The sequence below is a fragment of the Rana temporaria genome, chromosome 2 (genome assembly GCF_905171775.1).
Source record: "Rana temporaria chromosome 2, aRanTem1.1, whole genome shotgun sequence".
NCBI classification, from domain to species: domain Eukaryota; kingdom Metazoa; phylum Chordata; class Amphibia; order Anura; family Ranidae; genus Rana; species Rana temporaria.
In genome coordinates, this window is record NC_053490.1 from 269,103,560 (window position 1) to 269,128,186 (window position 24,627).

General features: G+C 43.5%; 1 protein-coding gene across 2 annotated transcripts in view; it reads right to left on the reverse strand.

The window, feature by feature from the left end:
* Positions 1-24,347, reverse strand: part of MED13 (mediator complex subunit 13) — a 153,182-nt gene extending 128,835 nt beyond the window's left edge. For both annotated transcript variants that reach the window (XM_040336931.1, XM_040336930.1), the window contains exons 1-2: positions 23,566-24,347; positions 12,812-13,046 (exon numbers count right to left, since the gene is read on the reverse strand). In XM_040336931.1, coding sequence (XP_040192865.1) covers positions 12,812-13,046; positions 23,566-23,631 — 301 coding nt within the window. In that variant the 5' untranslated portion in view covers positions 23,632-24,347. The remainder of the gene's footprint in view (positions 1-12,811; positions 13,047-23,565) is intronic.
* Positions 24,348-24,627: the final 280 nt, after the last annotated feature.

The following is a 24,627-nucleotide window of genomic DNA, read 5'->3' on the forward strand; positions in this document are numbered from 1 at the left end:
ACACGCCCCGCGTAATGTTTACGCGCGGGCTTCTGTTCGATGGTGTGTATAGCCATCGAACAGAAGTCCCCGGGCAGTCCCCGGCCAGACATGTCCGATGGAAACGGTCTGCAGACCGTTTTCATCGGACATGTCCTGCCGTGAGTACAAGGCCTTAAAGTTAGGGTGCGTGTTATACGCCGATAAATACAGTACAGGCATACCCCACTTTTAAGTACACAATGGGACCAGAGCATGCATGTAAAACGAAAATGTACTTAAAGTGAAACAATACCTTTTTTCACTTCTAGGGTGTAGTGGGGGGTCAGGGGGTGTTAGGAGCTGTAGTTAAGGTCTCAGGGGCTGTAGTGGGGGTGTCAGGGGCACACTGGAACAGGGCGGGCTATGCTCTCTGAGCTTCAGCTCCTTCTACTGTGGCTGCAAAATGTCTGTACAGTCCTTGTAAGGCACTTTACATACACTCACGGGTATGTCCTTACTCGCGAGTGTATGTAAAGTGAGTGTACTTAAAGCGGGGTATGCCTGTATGCAGTTTCAGGGTGTCATTTGATTGGCCTGTACGCACATCCTATAGCAGTTTACATTTACAAATTTTGCTGTCAGAAGTTTGTTTGTGATCAAGCATGCTGCATGGCACTATAGGAGTATAATGCATGACCTCTACTTGCAGTCTATAAAAGGACACTTCCTATGAAGAAACTATATATCCCACAATCCCTGGGTCTCATGCTAGTGCTCTTCAGATGAGAGCTTTTAATCTGACACAGAGAAGGAAATTAAAGTAGATCTAAAAAGTCATTTTTTCATTTAAAGACAGCATAAAGAAGAATGATAAACCGTCAGTTTTATTTTGTAATAGCAGCAAACAAATACTCTTGCGCACAAGTGTGCCGATCAGGTGATCTAAAGTTCGGGCTGGATAATGTCTCAGGCCTTGCTGTCCTCCAGGATAGGGATATCCTAGCAGTGAGAAAAGGAAGATGGAAAAGAGCACACCAGCCTTGTGCATTATCCTTTGATAAGTGTATTATAAGAATTAATTAAAATAAATTCACAAGCATGTGGAAAAAAGCCACAATGTGAAAGCCTAATGCCCTGTACACACGATCAGTTCGTCTGATGAAAGCGGTGACGTAAAACACAACAACATGCTAAAAAAAAAATGAAGTTCAATGCATCCGAGCATGCGTCGACTTGATTTCGAGCATGCATGGATTTTTAACCGATGGGCGTACCCACAGACGATCGTTTTTTTCTATCCATCAGATAATTTTAAAACAAGTTACTAGTTTTTTGACCGATGGATAAAAAAACGATGGGGCCCACACACGATAGGTTAGTCTGATGAAAACGGTCCATCAGACAGTTTTCAGACAAACTGATCGTGTGTACGCAGCATTAAACTGATGGCAATCGGTCCGATAGTGACAGTCTCCAGGTGATGAAGGGGGAGGACATACGAACCACTGCTGGCTGATGCGTTTCGAAGGGGGTTACCTTCTTCCTCAGAGCCGCCGATGCTTGAGTAGTTGATAAGTTTATTATAAGAATGAATTAAAAAAAGGATAATGCACAAGGCTGGTGCGCCCTCTTTTCTTTATTCCTTTTCAGTTTTATTTTTTCCACTGGTGTTTCAATGGGGAGATGTCCCTCCACTTCCTGTTCCATAGCCAAAACAGGAGGCGAGAGGAAATCCCTTCATAGTAAAGGAAGCCCTGGTTGTCACCCGAACCCACTGGAAGATTTCCCCTCTATTTTTGTTCTGGGGACAACCCAAAAACATTTTTCTTTCAGTAATAATGGAAAAACCATGGTAAAGAGGATGAATGTCCCTGATAGGCATTTTAACCCCTCTCCATTCTATCCAAAACTTGGTCTCACTTGGCAAAAAGCAAAAATTTATAGGAGAGAAAAAAATAAAAATAATAATCAGAATGTAGCCTAACTTGACTTCCTATAAAAAGGAGTTACCCTGCATTTTGGCATCTACTTGCAACACAATAAAAATTCATAATAAGTCACCTTAGCGTGATGAAAAAGGGAGGCTTCACCCCCTGCATCAAAATCCGTGTTTTAATTTTCAAACATGTTCTAGAAATCAAAATCCATGAATGTAAATAACCATGTGTGCATTTTACCACAGCACTAGGCTGCTTGCAGTGTGAATGAGACCCATAGAAAACAATGGTTTCCTGTGTACCCTTTACACTGCAGTAAAGCGTCTGTCAAATGGTGCAAATTGGCCATGATTTTCATTTTGGATTGGAGTAAGGCTGGCCATACATTATACAATTTTCTTGTGCAACTTTCCTTTAGATTTACCAAAACCATATTATAGGGGGTCAAACCTAAACACTTTCAATTTGTATGCAATCAGGCAGGCCCTTCAACTTCATAGTTTAAGGTAAATCTAAAGAAAATTGAATGAGAAAATTGTATGGTGTATGGCCAGCTTAAGGGAGGGTTATAACCAGTCAGTTTTTTTGGCCATCTGTGTCCCATTGTGGAGATTTTGGTTCACTTCCTGTCCGAGACAAAACAAGAAATCCCTGCAAATTAAAAGGGAATTCCTAGCCACCCCCAACCCTCCCAGGTCACCAGAACTAGTGCCCCCATTAGATGCCGTCTCCTTGATTACTTTATTTTGGAGACAACCCAAATTGTGGAATTTTCTTTTACTTAAACCTTCAATGCTAATGGTAAGCAGGACAAAAATAGGGTGAATCTCCCTAATAGGGTCACAGAAAGCAATAAAAGCCTAATAAGTTAAAATAAACCCCATTTAAATACAGATAGTATAGAAATGAAACTGGTGTGACCTTTATATTTCAAAGCAAGTCCAACCAGCTTTAAATGCAGAGTTAGCACACAAATAAACCGATCCATCTTTCAACATCATTCTCTTACATAAAATTATACGTCTTTCAGTGACAAGCTGTATTCATGCTTTCAAAAAGGGCAAATCAGTATTACAAATATTTGCTAAAATGTGCTTTTGCTTTCCTACAGTTAACTTATTCTGTGGCACCAGTGAAATAAGGCAAAAATAAAAATATGTATAATATTAAAGTAGAGCTGCACGATTCTGGCTAAAATAAGAATCACAATTTTTTTGCTTAGAATAAAGATCACGATTCTCGCAAGGTAATCTTTCATTTTTGTGTAAAAATAAGGGCTAACTTTTCTCTTTCTTTCTATTCATAAAAGTATTTTTTCCCCAAACAAAAATTGCATTTGAAAAACCGCTGTGCAAATACGGTGTGAAAAAATATTGTAACAACCACCATTTTATTCTCTAGGGTCTCTGCTAAAGAATATATACAATATAATAAATCATATCATGTTTGGGTGTTCCATGTAATTTTCTAGCAGAAAATAATGATTTTTTACTTATAAGCAACAAATGTCAGAAAAGGTTTGGTCTTTAAATGGTCCTTCATCTACATGCCGGTGTTCTGTCGAGAAGTGCTGTTTTTATTTTGTTTGTTTTTTACAGCCAAAAAAGCCCCAGACAAAAACAGCTTATGTGTGCATGGACACACTTGCTGGTTTTAAGCAAAAGGATAGTCATACCAAATATTTGATTTAGCATTTTCCTTTATTTGCTCATTTTGTAAATTGATAAAAATTAAATATATTTTGAAAGCATTCTTACTTTACAGCATTTCTTCACACTTGCCTAAAACTTCTGTACTATACTCACACAAAAAAAAGGCAAGAATTTAAAGGGGGGCACCCCACCCCAATTGTATACTTGAGACTGTATTGAGGGAGTTATCAAGAAGAAAGTTTGATTACTTAATTTTATAAGTCCTTTTAATGTACCTATTGGCCCGGCAGGCTGCATGTGCTTGGGTAAGTGTCTGGTATGGATCTTTGGGGGGGGGGGGGGGGGTGTGTGTGCCCCCCCCCCTTGACTTTTGTGAGGTTTCCTATTAATATCGATTACCAGACCCTGCAAGCCCGTTTAGAATTTGGGGTGGTGTCAGAACAAGTCTGATCATGGAGGAGAGCAAGCTGAGCTCCCAGCCTAGCTAGAGACCAGGTGTCTTCTCTTGCTCAGTGCGGTGTTTGTATAGGAAAGCAGAGGGACAGGCAGGAATACCAGGGATTTCATACAAAGATAACAGGATGCAGTTTTGTATGAGGTACAGCAGTCACACATCAGGAAAATAAAATGTTGGGTTTACATACTCTTTTTTGCATTGGAGATGATGTAGACGGGATCTAGATAATTTCGGTCTACTTAGACTGTGCACAAATTCCAGTCTCCTTGTTAAAAGGATAAGTTTACCCATATGGAAAAAACAAAATGTGCAATTGTTTCCTTCTAGAGCCTGGAAAGCATTGCAGCCACGATCAGTAGATCACAGGTGCAATGTAGGCTCCTCCAAGCATGTCCTCTATCTTTCAGCCCGGGCCTCTGTACGGGTTTTTTGCTGGAGGACATGTCCATGGACTACGAGGAGTGCTCATTACCACCCTTGCAGCCCATTAAAACAAGTCATTCTGCCGCGGTGTTAGACGGTACTTGTAGTCAGGAAACTGAATGAATGAGGTGGCTGTGTGGGCGCTCTTTTCAAAAAGTGAAAACCGGCACAGGGAGAACTTATCCTTTTAATACTCTTTGACAAGATCGTTATACTCTTTGACCAGACTGGCTCTTACTATGCAATTTTTTTTATTCCCCCCCCCCCCCCATATGGTTTTGAGGGACTTTTTTCTTCAGAAGGTATAAATGGTGAGGGAAAATAAAAAAAAAATGTTACTATGCCCGTTGAGCTTTTACAAAAAGAAAAAAAAAAAAAAATAGATGCCACTGCCCCCATCTATAGCTGGCAAATCACAGTAAGCAGCATTGGAAGGCTACAAAAGATATAAACAGGGCCAAGGATAAATCCAAGGGGAAAAACCAAGACCACTTACCGACCAGCTCGCAGACAGACAACCAATTAAACCTGTCTAACAGTATGCGTTAAAAGCGGGGGTTTAGTCTGCACGCAAATGCATGCGTAAGCCACAGAGCCCTGCCACGACACCCTGGTATTTGTGGTATCCAACACTAACTTATGAGTGTCCCCACAGTGGAGGCACATGCATTCTGATGGATAGGTGAAGGCAGGTGGACTGAAGGGGAGCCCACCACTTCTTAAAAGGTACAGGAGCGCACTAAGCAGTCTTTTACCCTGCCAAGTTGCTGCTTGCAGTAAGTCACTATACAGCTCGGACGTTACCCCTACATTTGGAGATGTTTTACCAGTGTGACCCTTTTTGACCTTTGGAAAGCCATTTGCTTTTAATAGGTTTCTAAGGCTTGGCTGCTCCACACTGGAAAAAGTCAAGTCACATGCGTTTGAAACTAGTAACCTAATTTCACAAACTCACTGTTTTATATATCATTTTTTCTTTTTAAACCGTTTTAAAAAGGCATTCTGTGCATCAATATAAACTCGGTATCCCGAGTTGCTTAATACAGTATTTCCCTAATTCAGGTTAAAAGAGGAGGTAAGAGGATTTGAACTTGGATGGGTAAGGGGTTGATGGGATGCCCAGAGATCAATGGTTGGATCAATAGGAACTTCTATTTACTTTACAGCTCCAGTCTACTCCAGCCACATCACTTGCTTGCATTATGTGCCTCTCCATTTCTCCTCTTTCAGGTACAGCTAGCACATGGTTAGGCCCAACACTGACTCGGTCAAGCCTTGGCAATCACCATTTGCAGGAAGGGACTGCAGGCCCCTTTAATGTAGCAAGAATAGGAAGTCTTTAGTGCTAGCTGCCCTATGGTGGACTACTGCTCCCAGTCAGCCCTCTTCTGGCCCTGCCAGCCCTCCTGGCTGCAGCTGCTCCACCACACTGCCTGTGACATGGCAATCCTCACTGGCTCTACACCCAACTCCGTTTCCTCTCAGGTATGCCTCTCCCGTCCTCCCAATAGCCCATGTCACTCACCAGCCTTCCTGGTTGCAAAACTGTGGTTCTCTTCTGAAGACTTGCCCGGCAACACCAACTCCTGTTGTCCTTTGGTTGCTCTCTGTGCCTCCTGACCAGATCCTTCTTGATTTCCAGAAGAGCTCAACCCTGCATCCGAACCCCAGAGCCCAAGGTCACCCTCCCCCCAAAACGGGGAGTGCCCTCACAATCTCCACCCCAGCTGGACTGTCCTCAAGTATATCGAGGTCTGCCCCCTGCCAATCCTAGTTGGGGGGGGGGATTGGTCAGGGCTCCCTGAGACACCCCAGACGGCCCCACCTGCTCTTACTCCCTCTCATCACGAATCCTCTAGAAGCAAGAGTAAGGCAACTGGAAAGTGATGCCATCTGTGAGTCAAAAGCCTACTCTGAGCCACTCCCAGCTTACACAGATCAAAACAAATAGGCTAGGCCTGCCTAAGGTTACCTGCTCCAACCATAAAACTACCTCTAGCACCTATCTAAGTAGAGGCCTTTTAGCAGAGACTCTAGAGAATAAAATGGAGATCATTGCAATATTTTGGCACACTATATTTGCGCAGGCGTCTTTCAAAGGCAATTTTTTTGGGGGTAAAAATGTACGTCAATTAAAAAAAAAAAAAAAACACAGTAAAGTTAGCCCAATGTAAATGTAAAAGATGTTACGCCGCGAGAATCGTGATCTTCTATTCTAAGAAAAAAAAATTTTTAAATACAAAAAAAGAATTGAGATTTATTTTTATTTTATTCAGAATCGTGCAGCTCCAATACATACACACACACACACACACACACACACACACACACACACCCCAACAGTGTTTCCCTGTATAAAGTCCCTGGTATCTGACAAAACATTGTGTACATCCTGCACACAGTATTTCTGCTGTCAATTCCTTTATCCTCTTTCTCTAGAATAGGACAGTTAATTTTGTTCAGAAGTTATTCAGGGACAGTGTCTACTTCATGATGCTGACTCAGATTACACAATCATGTAGATCCTGGTACTTGTGCATATTTTGGTTGTGTTCACAAATGCCAGACACCGATCAGCTGCTGCTGTGTCTCGTTTTCTGACTGCTACAAAGTTTCAGTGACATATTGGAGATGGGAGTGGTAACATCATCTCAGGCTAGGCTGACTGGAGACCTGCATTTTAGTGATAAGGTTCTGCTTTAGTTTTTTTTTTTTAAATGGGGGGGGGGGGGGGGGGGACTTTTTTTTTTTTTTTCAAGTATTTAACACTTTTAGATATGAATAGCTTATTCTTTTACACAAAAACATAATTATGTGATTATCCGTGAACTAATTTGCATTTGTAATCCTCAATCTTAACAGTAATGCTAAAGTAAAAAAAAAAAATGATTATATATATATATATATATATATATATATATATATATATATATATATATCTGTTGAAACACAAAATCATTACAAAGGAGCTGTGTGTTAGTGGGCGTCCTGACACTCCTGCTCGCCCCCTCAATAGGCTTTCTCCACACCAGGGAGAAAGTGTTGCATTACTGTGTGGAGTTACAGACAGAAGAACAGGAAGTGAGGATTTCTCATAAGAAAAGCAAAATGGAAGGATAAGGTAAGTGAAGGAGGACTGCACTAAGGCAAAGGAAGCTATTTGGGGGGGGGATTGTACCTTTACAACCCCTTTAAAGAGAGTCTAGATAAGCTAGGTTTGCCCAAAAAGAGCAAGCAGACACACACACACACATTATATATATATATATATATATATATATATATATATATTTCTATTTTTTTTTTATTTTTTTTTTAAACATGTCATGCTTACCTGCAGTTAGTTTTGCACAGAGTGGCCTGGATCCTCCTCTTCTCAGGTCCCTCTTCTGTGCTCCTGGCCCCTCCCTCCTGTTGAGTGCCCCCACAGCAAGCAGGGATCGACCCCTTACTCCGATCAACGAGTCTCATTGACTCGCTGATCACAGGGGGGCGCACAGGCCGCTCGAGCACAGGACGACGTCCAGGGACGCCCTCCCGGCAATTCTGGTCCACGCTGTAGTCTTTCGGCTATAGCGCGAATCAGAAGTGGTTAACATACATTGTGCATGAGGCCTAAAAGTTTGCAATGTTGTAGGATTAGAGTCAGGTGTATGATTAACAAACAACAAGCAGCCATTAACTAAAAGGGAACAACTGTGTAGGAAGCTTAAAACGGAGTGAGGAATAGCCAAACTCTGCTTCTAAAAGGCGAGGTTGAAAGTCAGTTTCCTGTTGCAAGTCATACACTACGGCAAGACTGAACACAGCAACAGGACACAAGGTAGTTATACTGCATCAGCAAAGTCTCTCCCAGGCAAAGATTTCAAGGTGGAATAGGGTTTCAAGATGTGACATTCAAGCTCTTTTGAATAAACACAAAGAAAGTCAGCATTGATGGCCGTAGACACAGTGGTCAGCCAGGAAAATTTAATGCAGCAGATAAAAAAAAAAAAAAAGACAAATCATGCCTATTCCCTGCAACATTGGAATATGTCCAGCAGTGCCATCAGCACAGAGCTGGTGAAAACCAGTGGGACGTGGGTACACCCAGCTACTGTCCAGAGAAGTCTGGCCAAAAGTGGTCTCCATGGAAGAAGTGTGGCCAAAAAGCCAACGTGGAAGCAACACTAATTTGAAATATTTCCTTGTAGCAGAAGGCAGTGTGTTAACGAAAGGCTGGAGCGCTATGAATGAAAACATAGAAACTGGGGTGCATGGTGGAGGTTCCTTGCAAGTTTGGGGCTGCATTTCTGCAAATGGAGTTGGAAATTTGGTCAAGATCAATGGTGTCCCCTATACTGAGGAATCCATCATGGAGACATGCAGTTGGCCCCAAACTTATTCTGCAGTAGGACAATAACCCCAAACATAAAGCAAATGTCATTAAGAACTATTTTCAGTGCAAGGAAGAGCAAGGAGTAAAAGAAATGATGGTTTGGCCCCAACAGAGCCCTGATGTCATCATCAAGTCTGCCTGGGTAGGATTACATGGAGACAGAAGGATATGAGGCAGCCTACATCCTCAGATAAGTGGTTAGTTCTCCAGGATGTTTAGAACATTCTACCTGCCAAATTCATTCAAAAACTGCATGCAAGTGTACGTAGCAGAATTGATGCCGTTCATTTACTTGCATTTTGTTAATTGATAAAATATGCAAGATAAATAAATTAGTTAATACACTTAATCGGTACAGGCATTCAGTATTTAAAGTGGTTGTAAACCCTTACAGGCAACTTTATGCTACAGGTAAGCCTATATTAAGGCTTACCTGTAGCTGCACGGTTTAGGAGATATCCCCCTGTATGTGCTGATGTCATCAATATATGCGCACTGGGGCAAACTAAAGCAATGGCACCCATGTACCATTGCTTCAATGAGCGTGTCGTTACCGGCGGCTCACGCATGCATGGGAGGGACGTCATCGCGGCTCCAGCCCATCGGAGCGATACCAGGAAGTAACCCCCGGGAGAGATGTCGCCGACCGAGAAGGGGAGGGGGGGGGGTTATGCAATTCATAATGAGCTAGTATGCTATGCATACTAGCTCATTCTGCCTTTGTCTTTTTTTTTTTTATAATAGGGTTTACAACCACTTTACGCAGCTCTGCACTAGCCAGCAAGTAAGAAAAATCCAATGCATCAGTGTGAGAATGCAAAAAATTTGCAATTATGCATCAGAGGGAGATTGTTCGATGAATGCAGCTAGGGTGTGGTAAAAGGTAGCAACTGAGCTGCGTTTTTACCACCCACCTAAACATGGACACACAGCCGTTCTGGGCTGCAAACATGCCACAGCAAAAAAAAAAAAAAAACACAAATGTCGCATTCTGCGAGCAGCACCTCCAAACATGGCCCGTTTTAAGTTTATGGGGCCACATGGCAATGCAATTTACATGGTTGCAGTGCAGAAGGTCAGTAATTTCAGGGTTACAACAGCCAGGTAGGAGACGACCTACTTGCGGCCTGTCAAATGATCTCTGAAAAGCAACACCGCCTTAGTGTGTCTTCACTAATGCAGTGTTAAAGATTGGAGAGAAAAAAAAAAAAAAACACACACACACACACACACACACACACACAGGTGTACGTTTAATAAACCATGATGATCACGGCTTATCTCAGACGATTGCCAGTTTAATAAACGGAGTTTAGGAGCAGAGAACATGTTCTCCCCTTCTCATCACAGCACATGGCTTTTTTGTCACAAACGGCCAGTTTAATAAACGGAGATCTGAAGATCTCACAGCTCTTCCACTGAAATATCTCCCTTCCAGATTCACCAGCTCAGAGGTGGAGAATCTGGTGCGATAAGAGGAAGAAGGAATTTCTTCCCAATATCAGCATCAGGGGGTTATAAATGAATATTAACAAATGACATGTTCTTTTAAACTTTAGTTTCACTTTTTGAACTCGGCTGCTCTGCAATCTCACAATATCTCACGAGATTACAGGCAGCCCACCCACTTTTACACAGATCTCAGCCGTTTTCAGAGGAAACACTTCTCTGTTCTCCCTCTGAGAACTGAAGTTCTCAGTTTATTAAACCGGCTGCAGAGGAGATCATTTTCCTCTGAGAACTGAAACAAAACTTCTCAGTTTATTAAAACACCTAAAATTGCTAAAAAACACTGCAAAACAGAAAAAGTCAACTCATCCATTAAATAAGGCATGTCTAGTTATTTGAACACTGATAAGACTACTGATGAGATAAATATAATTTTAAGGCAAAAATTCATGCGGTATTGAACCAACGCCTCCATGTCTGAGAATGGCCCAGTCAGAACTCAATTCAACCATGTACTTGTAGCAAGACTTGAACATTGCGGATACCAACCGTGCTCTGCTAACCTAAGTAGCCAAGAGTCATTCTGCCATAAAAACTAAATAAAAATGACAGACGCTGAACTATCCAACATTAGTACATCGATCTCCCTTGCTGAGCTGTTGAGTGCTGACAAGGAGATGCCCCCCACCAGAACACTCCGATCAGCACTCACTGCCATTAGTCGGCTGCTGTTTTCCAGCAAACTCGTCCAACAAAAACCAGGTCAAACTGTCAGCTTCTGTCAGACAGACTGATCTACACACACACACACACACACACACACACACCCCGAAGGTTTGCAATTTTTTTTTTACCACTTAAGGACCGCCTCCTGCACATTTACGTCGGCAGAATGGCACGGCTGGGCACATACAGGTACGTCCTGTGCTAGTGCCCAGCCGTGGGTCGCGGATGCGCGCCCGCGACCCGGTCCGAAGCTCTGGGACCCGATCGCCGCTGGAGTCCCGCGATCGGTCCCCGGAGCTGAAGAACGGGGGGAGCTGTGTGTAAACACAGCTTCCCCGTTCTTCACTGTGGCGCCGTCACCGATCGTGTGATCCTTTTATAGGGATACACAATCGATGACGTCACACCTACAGCCACACCCCCCCCCTACAGTTAGAAACACATTAGGTCATACATAACCCCTTCAGCGCCCCCTTGTGGTTAACTCCCAAACTGCAATTGTCATTTTCACAGTAAAGAATGCATTTTTTGCTGTGAAAATGACAATGGTCCCAAAAATGTGTCAAAATTGCCAAAGTTTCCGCCATAATGTCGCAGTCACGAAAAAATAAAAAAAAATGCCGCCATTAGTAGTAAAAAAAAAAAAAAATTTTTTATAAAACTGCAATAAAAACTATCCCCTATTTTGTAAACGCTAAAAATTTTGCGCAAACCAACTGATAAACGCTTATTGCAATTTTTTTTACCAAAAATAGGTAAAAGAATACGTATCAGCCTAAACTGGGGGAAAAAAATGTTTTTATATATTTTTGGGGGATATAGCAAAAAGTTAAAAATATTGCATTTTTTTCTAAATTGTTGCTCTATTTTTGTTTATAGCGCAAAAAATAAAAACCGCAGAGGTGATCAAATACCACCAAAAGAAATCTCTATTTGTGTGGGGGGGGGGTAGGACGCCAATTTTGTTTAGGAGCCACGTCGAACGACCGCGCAATTGTCTGTTAAAGCGACACAGTGCCGAATCGCAAAACCTGGCCGGGTCTTTTAGCTGCCTAAAGGTCCCGGTCTTAAGTGGTTAAACAGGCAAATGTCTTTCGACATTGGAGCCGTGAGTAACCATCTTTAATTCAAGTGGTAACCTGGGTGTGGATAGCAGGTGGGCAGGAGGAGAGACCAACTGGAATTCTATGCCCATTTAAGTGCTGCGGACAGTCGTGGGATTTGGTGATGTTTAGAGTTACGTACCCTACCAAAACGCAAGTTCAGAGAAGTGACATGTTAGAAATGTTATAGGTAACCAAGGACAAATTTAAAAACCATGCTGCTTTATAAATAAATCGAAGAGTTTAATTCTAATAAAGTAATTTTCAAGTCAAGGTTTTAAAAACACTACAAAATGTGATATTTATGACTATTTATGCAAGGTATGGGTATTGTGGGACTCTATAGTAGTCACTGACAGAACAATGTCTTCCTCCACAAGAAGCAGAACCAGGCAATAAATCCAGCGTCTCTGAAACACTATAATCTATGCTGCTCACAGTAACCAAGTTATAGCTGTGATTTTTCAGTGCAGGTAAAGAATGAATGTAAGGAGAAAGGCTGCTTTACACAACACAAATTTACCCCAGTAAAGTACCAAGCTAATAAACAAAAAGCTGAAATAAGATGTAAAGATACATTATGTGAGCAGTTCTTTACTGCTTCAGCAACACCCTAGACCTCCCCATTTTAAGAAGTATTACTTTGTAATGGCATAAAATAAAAAAAAATACAAAAAGGGCATAAACTACTGTAGGAGCGACTAATACCACACTAAAGAGTTTACCGTTCAAGTCATGATGGATAAGATCAGCAAAGTTTGGGTCATCTCCCCACCAAAATATCCAAAGTTCTCTACGTCCAGGGCGTTGATCTCGTCGCCATACGCTTAGCACATCAGCCTTCAGACATCGACTGAAACTGCTCAGTATGGGATCCTCTTCTGTGACTGGAAAGAGGATTGGAGCAGAAGTGGGACCTTGCCATACGTACTGCTTCCATTTGATTCCTGTAAGGTCAGCCTGGAAAAATAAATTAAATATTAACATATAGCCAGAGCAATAATACAAAACCATCCACAAATGTTTGTACTTGCTTAAAACAGGTAAACCAAATCCTGAAAATGTTGTATTTGAACACTAAAAATCAACCCAATATCTCAAGAATTTTGCAACACAGGATTTGCCATATGCCCAAAATAAATTGTGTAAAATGTTCTGTTTTTGCTTCAGATACCCAGCATGTATATACAATAGGAGCCAGGGAGGACAGTAATAAAAAAAAAAAAAAAAAAAGGGGGGTGTTCCTTTAGTGACCCTTTAAGTTTAAATTGTTTGGACTAGCTTGGTCCAAATTAACCATTACCTTCACTACTAGATGTGCTTGCTGTGTACACTGTATAAACAGTGTGTAGCCTTGGCTACTTACAGTATACAGCGCTGTGCTCCCCTTTTGCAGAGTCTCACTCCCCAAACAAGATTGAGTTTGGCTGAGCAGCGCACAGCCATTTCCAGGGAGCTTTGTATTCTATGGAGGGCCAGTTAACACCAGTGGGAAAGGTGCATTCTGTGCACATTTCCTGCAGAGCGTTGCCCTTGCGATCTGCATGCAGGTGTCAATCTATGGTTAATGGCACCGCAAACAAAGTACATTTGCAGGCACTACAGTACTATGCAATTTGGTGCAGTGCCTTTTTAAAAGTAGTGCAAGTGCCTTTTACAGTCCGATGCGTTTTGCAGCCTATTCAAATAAACGGGCTGTCAAAATGCACCACGCGCATGCATATTTCCCTGCAATACCTGGTGTGAACCAGCCCTCGAATACAGAGCTGCCAATGATTGGCTGTGGTGGAGAGGCAGGTGGATGACATTACAATCTCAAACTCAGCCATTCAGAGGAAACTGTCTGGCTCAAGTTGATTTTGTACCAGAAGCGAAAGGAGAAGTTCCCATCTCACTGCTGGAACACAGTGTTGTATACTAGTATCCAAGGCTTCATACAACAGGCACATCTAGTAGTGAAGGTAATAGTTTGTTATGACCAGCTTGGTCCACACAAACTATTTAGACTCCACAAAAAAGCTGGAGATCATCTTTAATTTAACCCAAGAGAAGAAGTTCAAATGGGAATTGTCATCGAGCAGCTGTCAACAGAGTGCTACCTATAAATCTTGTATACTGAAATAATTCATGGACACAGCTGGGTCTACAAAATCCCAAATGACAGCAGGCAAAATTTCAACATTTTCACCAGACAGACAATCACAAGGGAGCAAATTACAGAGGAGAAAAATAAAAAAGTAAAAAGTGATCAATACTTCATTACAATACCAGGATTTGCAACAAAAGGGAGAATTGGACCACAAACATGAAGCACCTAATCAGACCTGGGCACTGCAGTAACATAACTGCAATGTACCCTACTCTGCATCATGCAATGTAAATTACACCCCAATACAACTAGAAAGCGAACTGTACAGTTAAGCCCACAGTGTCAACCATCTGTGCATTGTGGAGAGTTAAAGGGAAAAAATGTTTTGCCTAAAATTAATGTCTGCAAGGTAGACCGACAGAATAGTGTAATGATTCTGTTAAAAAAACGAGTAAATACCTATTAAATTCCTTCATCTATATCACCTCCAGCGTTCTAATTTCGGTTCTCTCATTCACTTCCTGGTTTGCGGCACTCGTTCATGTAAGAACTACATTTCCCAGTATGCATTGCGGCACGCCCAGTAAGTCACACCTCCATGAAGTCTCTAACACGTAAAGAGCGTCCTGCCGCACAGATGTAGTTCCCAGGAGGGGGTGAGCATGTCGCTGACCACCGCAGTAAAGCCTCCCTTCACGGTGGTGAGTAACAATCAGACAAGCAGGAAGTGAACAATGAGGAAGTGAAAAGAGGAATGTCTGCAGGTAAAGGATGCTTATTATGAAGAAAAATGTTTTCCTTTACAACCCCCTTTAAAATAAATAAGCTTCAGGTGTGTTAAAACCTTTGTTAAGGCAACCTTACCACAACATACAAATTACTGCATAGAAAGGAAGTGGAAATATCACCACACATTGTAATCTGACTTTGTACAATCAATTTTAAAATTTACCAAACCTATGTAATATGAGGACCTTCCTACACAATCCAATCAATCTGCAGGCCCTTGCACTAAATTATTGCTATACAGCCTCAAGCATTGATTCATGAAGTTTTCAAGTGCCTGACCCTTAAGCCAGCTATAGAGGGTGGTTGCAGGAAGAAATTTGCTTGATTTCCCCATCAACACAGTGTTGATGGGGAAATCCCTCTCATGGAGCTATTGTGTTCTCCCAGTGGATGGTCAGGAGGAGCCATTCCTGCCAGGAGAAAACACAGCGATCGTTGCCAGAAGTTTTAGCCGCTTGAAATAATTGCATGAAAAAATGTAACAGGCTGCTTGTACCCAAGTTGATTAATTATTTTGGGTACAACCAGCCTGCCCATACATGGTTTGAATCTTGTCAGATTCCGCAGGGACAGAGATCCGAACCGTCTATAGCCAGCTTTACACCCGCTGGGGAGTACGTCAGAAGATAATGTCAATGATATAACATACTAGCAGTGTGGACCAGAAGGGTGGCATAAATTCACTTTTCATGTTTTGTGAGTGGGCAAAAGAACCCTTTAAGCATAACTGCGAAAAAAGAAGCATCTTAGTGCAAACATTTTCTTTTTCTCTAAATTAAATCTCAAGTAGGAGTGGTCAAATCAACAGAAAACTTGATAGAAAATCTGCAGATAATCTATAGGTATATGGCCAGCTTTATTGCGCAATGCTTCCATGATTTTCTATGGTCAGATGAAAAAAGTGGAACAGATTCCTCCATCTACGCTGAACTGTGTGGATTGAAGAATCTCCCACTGGCCCAAGCTTCCATATCTTGCTAGTCGGCCCCGCTGGCTCTCACAATACCTGAACATTCTGATTGGGTGCAGGCATTGTTTAGGTTGAAAGCCAGCGGGCCGACTAGCAAGATACTGAAGATTGTGGATGGAGGAATGTCCCACTGGGCCACAGTTTAGCGTACATGGAGAAATATGTTGCACTTTTTCCATCCAACCGTAGAAAATCTGCAGATGATTTCTGGGTGTATGGCCAGCTTTAGGGCTCTTACACACCAGATGCAGTGGGATGCATTTTTAACCTCAATACCTGCGCTAGCCATTTTTCAGCTTCCATGCTACATCGTAATTATGTGAAATTTGTATCATTTTCTTCACACAAATAGAGCTTCCTTGGGTGGTATATAATCACTTCTAGTTTTTTTTTTTTGGAAGGACCAAATTTTTTGAAAAAAAATAAAAAGTTCTTAGTTTGTCAGTAAAATTTGCAAATAAGTAATTTTTTTCCTTCACTGATGGGCGCTAATGAGGCGGCACGAATATGCCGCACTGGGGCAGCACTGACTGGCATCACTATTGGCCAATGATTGCTGCCAGGGGTGGGCAATCATTACTGGCACTGGTGGGCACCTAATTGTAATCAGGGAACTGATGATTAGTGCCCGATTACATACCTAGCTGTCCCCTGTGAGGAAATGACGCTGATCGGCTCTCCTCGCCTCACACTGTCAGTGTGAGGCAAGGAGAGCCGATTACCAGCATCTCTGCATTTACATGTGACCGGCTGTGATTGGTCACAGCCGATCACATGGTTAAAGAGCCGCATGGGGTCGCGCCATGTCCTAGCAACACAACATGGCTGCGATCGGCACGCGACATCGATTCTGTGACCAGTGTGAAGACACGCATAGGATTTAAAGGGATGCATTTTTCTTGAGCCACAGGTGCCGATAACAGCCAACAATAAATTCATGTTATTAATTTTGAAAAAGTTGAATACATACATACACACACACACACATTTTTTTTTTTTTAAACTCCGCTGACACCCGTAATTTGTCCGCCTCCGCAAAGATCCGCATTTGCAGACGGAAGAAATCCTATTTTTCTTCCGTCTGCCGGATTGGATGAACACGGACATACGGTCCATGTTCGTCCAATCCCCCATAGGGGAGAGCGGAGGAAACACAGGGCGGTCCCTGCACAGTGTGCGGGGACCGCCCTGTCAGCTGCCAGCTCAGCGGGGATTTTACGGAGGATCCCCGCTGAGCTTTGCGGACACACGGAGCGGATCATTACTGATCCGCTCTGTGTGAAAGGGCCCTAAGTATCGGCATTGAAACCTATAACTGTGCAACCCTGAGGCTAGATTCACACCTATGCATTTTTAGTGCTTTTTGCAGATTTGCACTACAGTGCATTTAACATGTTTTCCTATGGAACAAGTTCTGTAGTGCAAACCTGCAAAAAGCAGTAAAAATGCATAGGTGTGGATCCAGCCTAAGTTAAAGCGGAGGTTCACCCTAAAAACCATGTATATACCATTACATTCAGCATACTTCCAACATGTACAGTATGCTCTGTTTTTTTTTTTTTGCTGTACCTACCGTATTATTGTTCTTTTCCACCCGATTTCCGGGTACTCGCTCCATCGAGAGTAGGCGTTCCTATGCAGCGGCGCAATGTCACCTGGGACTTGGCCTAGATGATTGAAGTGCTTCATAAAAATGTTCCCCCGGCGGATAAGGCGCGTCATGAGTTGCGGAAATAGCCGAACTGGGAGTCGGCTCTATACGGCGCCTGCGCAGTCAGCTCTACACAGCTCCTAGTCTGTGCGCAGGCGCCGTATAGAGCAGACTCCCAGTTCGGCTATTTTCGGAAACTCGTGACGCGCCTTATACGTCGGGGGAAAGTTTTTATCAAGCACGTCAATCATCTAGGCCAAGTCCCAGGTGACAGTGCACCGCTGCATAGGAACGGAGTGAGAACCCGGAAGATGGGTGTAAAAGAACAATAATACGGTATGTACAGCGAAAAAAATAAAAAAAAAAAAATAAAAAAACAGCATACTGTACATGTCGGAAGTATGCTGAATGCAATGGTATATACATGTTTTTAGGGTGAACCTCCGCTTTAACTGCATAGACAGTCCAAAATCCAGATTACTCTGTGGGCATAGTTCATACGCGCAGTGGGGGGGGGGGGTTGTAGTATTACAAGCTGCATTTTTCTGCACAGAAACACATGCAAATGCACTACAACTCAATGCAGATCACAATAAAGCCCCAAAGAATAAAGAAGATGGAAATTACTTCAAAAGGGAAACACAAGCTTACCGGTAGTAAAAAAATTCACATTAAATAGAAATCACTGCACACGCAAAAACGTGACGTTTAAGGGGCAACCCGACTTATAGCGCGACTTGGAGCAACTTACAACGCAACCTAAAGTTGCCTCCAGGACAGGCGACTTTGGCCAATCACAGAATAATCAGCTCTGTGGGAGGGAGGGGTTTGCCTGAGTAAACTATTTTCTTTTCCTGTAAAGTTGCTTCAGTAAAGACAGGGATCCGACTTTGGAGGCGACTTCCATTGAAATCTATGGGTACAAGTCGCCTAGAAGTAGTACAGGAACCTTTTCTGAAGTCGGAGCGACTTCAGTAGTGTACATTGAGATGGCTCTCATTCACTTCAATGGAATTTCTCGTTTTGGGTGACACAAGTCGAATCCCAAGTCGCTGTAGTGTGAACCGGTGATCTGACATGCTGGTTCCAGCTATCGTGGAAGTTCCAGCGCATGCGCGAACTGATGCGCTGAGATGGTTCCAGCCATCGGGAAAGTTCCTTCAAGCACTGCGCAGGTGCAAACTTGCTGACGGAAATCCCCGAACGGCGGCCGGCATCCAGGGCGACGTGGATAGTGAGGTAAGTGGCCAGTCGGCCTCACGTCCTCGCTGCGCTCGGACGGCTCGCTTCGCTCGCTCGGCCTCCTGGCTCTTTTTTTAACATCCTCCAATCCACGGGGATGTTAAAGAATGAGCCTGGATGCCGGGCGAGGTTCGGGGATTTCCGTCGGGAAGTTTGCGCCTGCGCAGTCAGTGGAGGAACTTCCCCCATAGGGGAACATTCAGGACAAGTCACCGGCACTTAGGAACCAGTGAACAAAACATAACCATTGAAACAATAAAAATAAATAAACTATAATGCTCAAAACAAGCACCTGGCTTCTTGAATGTATCCAATACTGCCTGCTGACTGTACTTGACTACTGTGATTAACATAAAATTATATAGCTTGAAATGCTAAACCTCAAGACAAACAAAAAAAAAAAAAAATATAGAAAGCAGAAAAAAAGATTCTGTAAAGATAAACCAAAAAATATTGTTACTACTTCACTTATGAACAAGTGGCCTAGCTGGCAGAAGCACATTCCTGAGCTATAATTACTTGAAAGGCAACAATACAAAAATTTCAAGGTTTACCACTGATCACTTACTAACAGCTGGAATTCAGCCTCATTTTATCTTCCTTCACAGGGACAAAGACGGGGGATGGGTGTAAATGTGTTCATTTCATTCATCACAACTAGGTTACAGACTGCCAGCATGTACAGAAAGGGTTTTCAGAAACATCACACGCTACACTTTTACAAGCTACACTAAAGCTGGAACTAGGAGGTGGCTGGCATCAAAGATAATGAGGCCAGGCACGCAGCTACTTTGAGTGGCATGATAACTGGTCTTTAACCAGTGGTTTGGCCATCAGTGTGTGTGTGTGTGTGTGTTATGTTTTGGTTTTTGTTTGTGTCAGTCATAACTAATCCCAGGAAGACCCACCTACTCAGATTCTCCACTTGTACAGTTTAGGTTTCATGCTATCAAAGATTGTGTGCTGCAGGCTGCTACAGCATATCCAATTTCAAGGAAAACAAAACAAAAAACACCCTTAGTAGATCACTCATTTCCCTGCCTAGGTAATTATCTAGGTTATATATAAATGTTGCACAATTATTCATTTTAGTAAAAATTAAATAAAGCATAAGTGCCAGACAAGTTTGCAAAACCGTTGAAAGTCAACTGCAATAATTCTCAAAACTTAAAAAGAAAATGTAAATAGAAAAAAAAATAAAAAAAAGACGAGTGAATGTAAAAATGTAAACAGCAACAGATTACAACATGAGGGGATTATCTGAGGACAGGGGAAGCTGCAAGAGACAAAAGAAGATGAAAACACGCAGATGAAAGCACGCTGTTAGAACAAGTCATACACGTTGTCATACCAAAAAGACTTGTGTAAAAAAAAAAAAAAAAAAAAAAAAAAAGATATAGTAGGCAAGTCCGCTAAAAAACATTAGGCAGAAAACACAAAACACTGAATATCCTAAAAAGTCAGGGCCAGGCCCATCATAAGAGCCATGAAAATGGCTGCTTCCTGCCTCCTCCTTCCCAGGCTCCACTCCCACAGAGAGAATAGGAAGGGCTGAATACAGCCGAAGCACTGAAAACACAAGTAACCTTGGATCAGAGGAATTGGACAGACAGTGCAAAATAAGGTCTGCTGAGGCCAGACTCTGAGCTGAATAGAAAGTGCATTTCAAGAGCGATAACCCAACTGTGTGACATTTACAAACAAGTCACGACTTCTGGGAAGACTGCAATCAAGATGAAATAACTGGGCCACATATTATATATACACACTTACACTTATGGTTTGCAAAACAAACATTTAGTAACTTGTAAGCGCTCATGAGCAGGGCCCTCCTAACCCTTGTTCGTCTGCATGGTGCTGTAACTGTACGCTCTGCTTTTTTTTTGTAAAGCTCCGTGCACACTGTAGGCACCATAAAAATCCAGAATAATGTACAATACAAGACAAATAAATGAAGGGGAGCGATAATCCTCTAAATCCCATGGAAATGCAGTAGAATACCAACCAAATAATTATACAATTGGGCTGTACTAGAACTACCATCAACTATGTAGCATAAGGACCTTTCTTGATTTTTAAACCGATTGTTAAACTATTTTCCTCATAATACATAGTTTTGGCAACTCAAAATAAAAGTTGTACAGCTTAATATTTCATGCAAATTATTATTTATTTTTTTTAAAAGAAAAAAGAAAAGTTCCAGCCTTGTCAATAGGCCATTTATAAGGGTCACCCTACACATTATACCTGGACCATACCATCAAATTTATAATTTACCAAACTGTCCAGACAGGTAGATTCTTGCAGTACATAGCCGCTATTATTTCTAAAGGAGGTCATACACTATATAATCTGCTTGTAAAATCACCTATGCAGTGCGAGGGCCTGCTTGATGTGATACAAACTTAGTGGATGTGTCTTCTTATTTCAAAGTTTTAAAGAAGACTGTCCAATCAGATTGTAAAGCTCGCTTAGTGGAGACTGTCCAATCAGATTGTAAAGCTCGCTTAGTGGAGACTGTCCAATCAGATTGTAAAGCTCGCTAAGTGGATACTGTCCAATCAGATTGTAAAGCTTGCTTAGTGGAGACTGTCCAATCAGATTGTAAAGCTCGCTTAGTGGAGACTAGGGATGAGCTCCGGCGTGTTCGCACAGTCCACGTACAGAGCTCACCAGGAAGTCTGCACGGTGCTGCGCTTATCACAGGCAGGGAGACATTTCCCGATCTCTGCAGCCGAGCATCGGGACAATGTCTTCCTGCCTGTAGTTAGCGCAGCACCGTGCAGACTTCCTGGCGGGCTCTGCACATGGACTGTGCAAACACCGGAGCTCATCCCTAGTGGAGACTGTCCAATCAGATTGTAAAGCTCGCTAAGTGGAGACTGTCCAATCAGATTGTAAAGCTCGCTTAGTGGAGACTGTCCAATCAGATTGTAAAGCTCGCTTAGTGGAGACTAGGGATGAGCTCCGGCGTGTTCGCAAAGTCCACGTGCAGAGCCCGCCAGGAAGTCTGCACGGTGCTGCGCTTATCACAGGCAGGGAGACATTTCCCGATCTCTGCAGCCGAGCATCGGGACAATGTCTTCCTGCCTGTAGTTAGCACAGCACCGTGCAGACTTCCTGGCGGGCTCTGCACATGGACTGTGCGAACACCCCGGAGCTCATCCCTAGTGCAGACTGTCCAATCAGATTGTAAAGCTTGCTTAGTGGAGACTGTCCAATCGGACTGTATAGATAAGATCGCTAAATAGAAATTGTCCAATCAGATTGTAAAACTCACTTAAAGTGAGTGCAACCTGACTGTACAGTTGTAGGCGGACCTGAACGGGCGCTCCATGCTCCTCTATGGAGCCGCGGATGTCAGCGGTGACATGCCCGCTGACATCCGACCCGGCAAAGTGTGACGGAGGAAAAACCTACTTTTCCATCCGTCTGGCGGATCGGATAAACACGGACAGACGGTCCGTGTTCATCCGATCCCCCCTATAGGGGAGTGTGCGGGGACCGCCCTGTCATCCGCCGGCTCAGCGGGGATCAACGGAGCGATCCCCGCTGAGCAAGCGGAGGTTCACGGGGCGGATCATTACTGATCTGCCCTGTGTGAAAGGGGCCTAGAAGTGGTTGTAAACCCATACAGACCACTTTCACCTACAGATAAGGCTAGATTAAGGCTTACCTGTAGGTTCTGGAAATATCTCCTTAACCTACACGGTTTAGGAGATATTTGCAATGTCCCCAAGCGATGCGGTGTTCTGCGCATGCGCCGCTGCAACCTGGGGTCATGCCGTGACTGGCGGCTCCTGCGCGGGAGTGACGTCACGTGACTCCAGCCAGTTACAGAGCCAGAGTACACAGCCCCGGAAGGAAGAGGGTTGAAGAATGGACGCTCGCTGCCAGCGTGGAAGACGGGGACATCACGGGCTTTTCCTGCAGGTAAGTGTCACATAATGGGCTACTATTATGCTTTACCTTTGCAGGGAAACAAAGAGGAAGTAAAACCCATTGGGGGTTTACTTCCTCTTTAAAAGGAGATTGAGCTATAAAATCTAATTGGACCGCTAAAAGGAGATTGTATAGCTTGCTTAAATGGAGACTGTCCAATTAGATAGTATAGATCACGCTATACTATCTTATTAGATGCTTAAAAGGAGATTGTCCAATCTGACTGTATAACTTGTTTAAAGGAGATTGAGCTATACAATACGATTGGATGATCTCCATTTTAAGCGAGCCATACAAACTAATTGGACGCTTAAAAAAAGTTTATCCAATTAGATTGTATGGTTTGCTTAAAAAGGAAAATGTCCAATCAGATTGTATAACTCACTTAAAAGAGATTGTCCAATCAGATTGCATAGCTTACTTAAAGGAGGAGGAGGAGATTGTGCAATCAGCAGCCAGAATCTAGAGCAGCTGTGCATAGCAACCAATCTGCTTCTAGCTTCAGCTTGTCCAGTTAAGCTTTGAAAATTAAAGCTAAAAGTGGATTGGTAGCCAGTCTTTGGAAACTACCCTCCTTTACCAACACACAGATTTCAGAGAGAGAGGAACCTAGGGAAGACAGTGTCTGTAGATTGTCACATAAGGAGTATGAGTGTTGTATATTGTGGGATGTACAGTGTGTACCCCGATCACATTAGATGTAGATGAGGCCGGTGTGATGTGTATACACACACACGGAGTGAGATCTTCTGATTGTAGACATGTGTATAGGAGTGTGTCTCCCCGATCTACTCACCAGACAGAAGAGGTTGGAGTGGCAATCCTCCAGACTGGCCCCGTTCGGCACAAAACATGAACTCATCCTCACAGTCAGGGAACACACGCCATTATCCCACCCCGAACAAGAAAGAGACACACAACACACACAGCTGTGAGCAGCCAGCGACCTCCTCCTCCACTTGCCCGGACACTACACCATCATCCTGATCGGAATAGCTGCACGTGTGATCAGAGGGGGGTGGGGGGATAATCGTGCCCTTCTATGGAATGTCCGTGGAAATGGCGCAATGAGTAGCCGATCCGGTGCTTTAGAGGCGCCGGTCTCCGGGCGATGTCTGAGTCGTCCCTCCCCCGCCGCTGGTCCCCCTACTCGGGGCGCAGAGCATGGCGGGAACCGCCCGGACACCTGAGCGCTGAGAGGCCGCTGGGGCCTGCAAGATGAGGGAGAGGCGTCTGACACAAAGGAAGAGCGGCGAGTCCTCGCTCAGCCACACGCCGCCGGTCTCCGGGTGTTTGTCGGCTTCTTTTTCCTCACAGGTTCGCCATTTTCCTCTCCTCCTCCTCCCTGTGTCTCTCCGCTCCTGCGCACACACGAGCCGCTCTTCCCCTCCGCTAGGGCTCGCCTTCCTGGCTCCTCTCCGCTTCTTCTCAGATCAATCCCAGCGATGGGAGCCGATAACTACCAATAATACGATCAATGTCGGGCCAGCTTTCCCATTTGAATTTACAGATTCCTTTCTTTAATGGCGGCCGTGGTGGCTGCTCGGCCTCTCGCCGGCGATTGGTTAGAGTTGCATCATGTGACTGGGAAGCGGCGCGGTCGATTGGCTGGTCTAGGCTGTAGACTGGAAAACTAAGCGAGTGAGAGGGGGGGAGGCTTGGGAAAGTAGTGACAAGAGGGTGCCGCTAGGGGGCGAAGCTGTTTGGTGGAACTCCGCGCCGCTCGCTGGTGACACAGCGCTAATACAAGTCTGTAGCCCAGCCTGGGAAGTTATTTTGAGCACATCGCAGGCGGCTAAAGATAACTTCATTGTGTCTTCATCTAGGGGCATGTACAGTACCTGCACTGAGGGGCGGC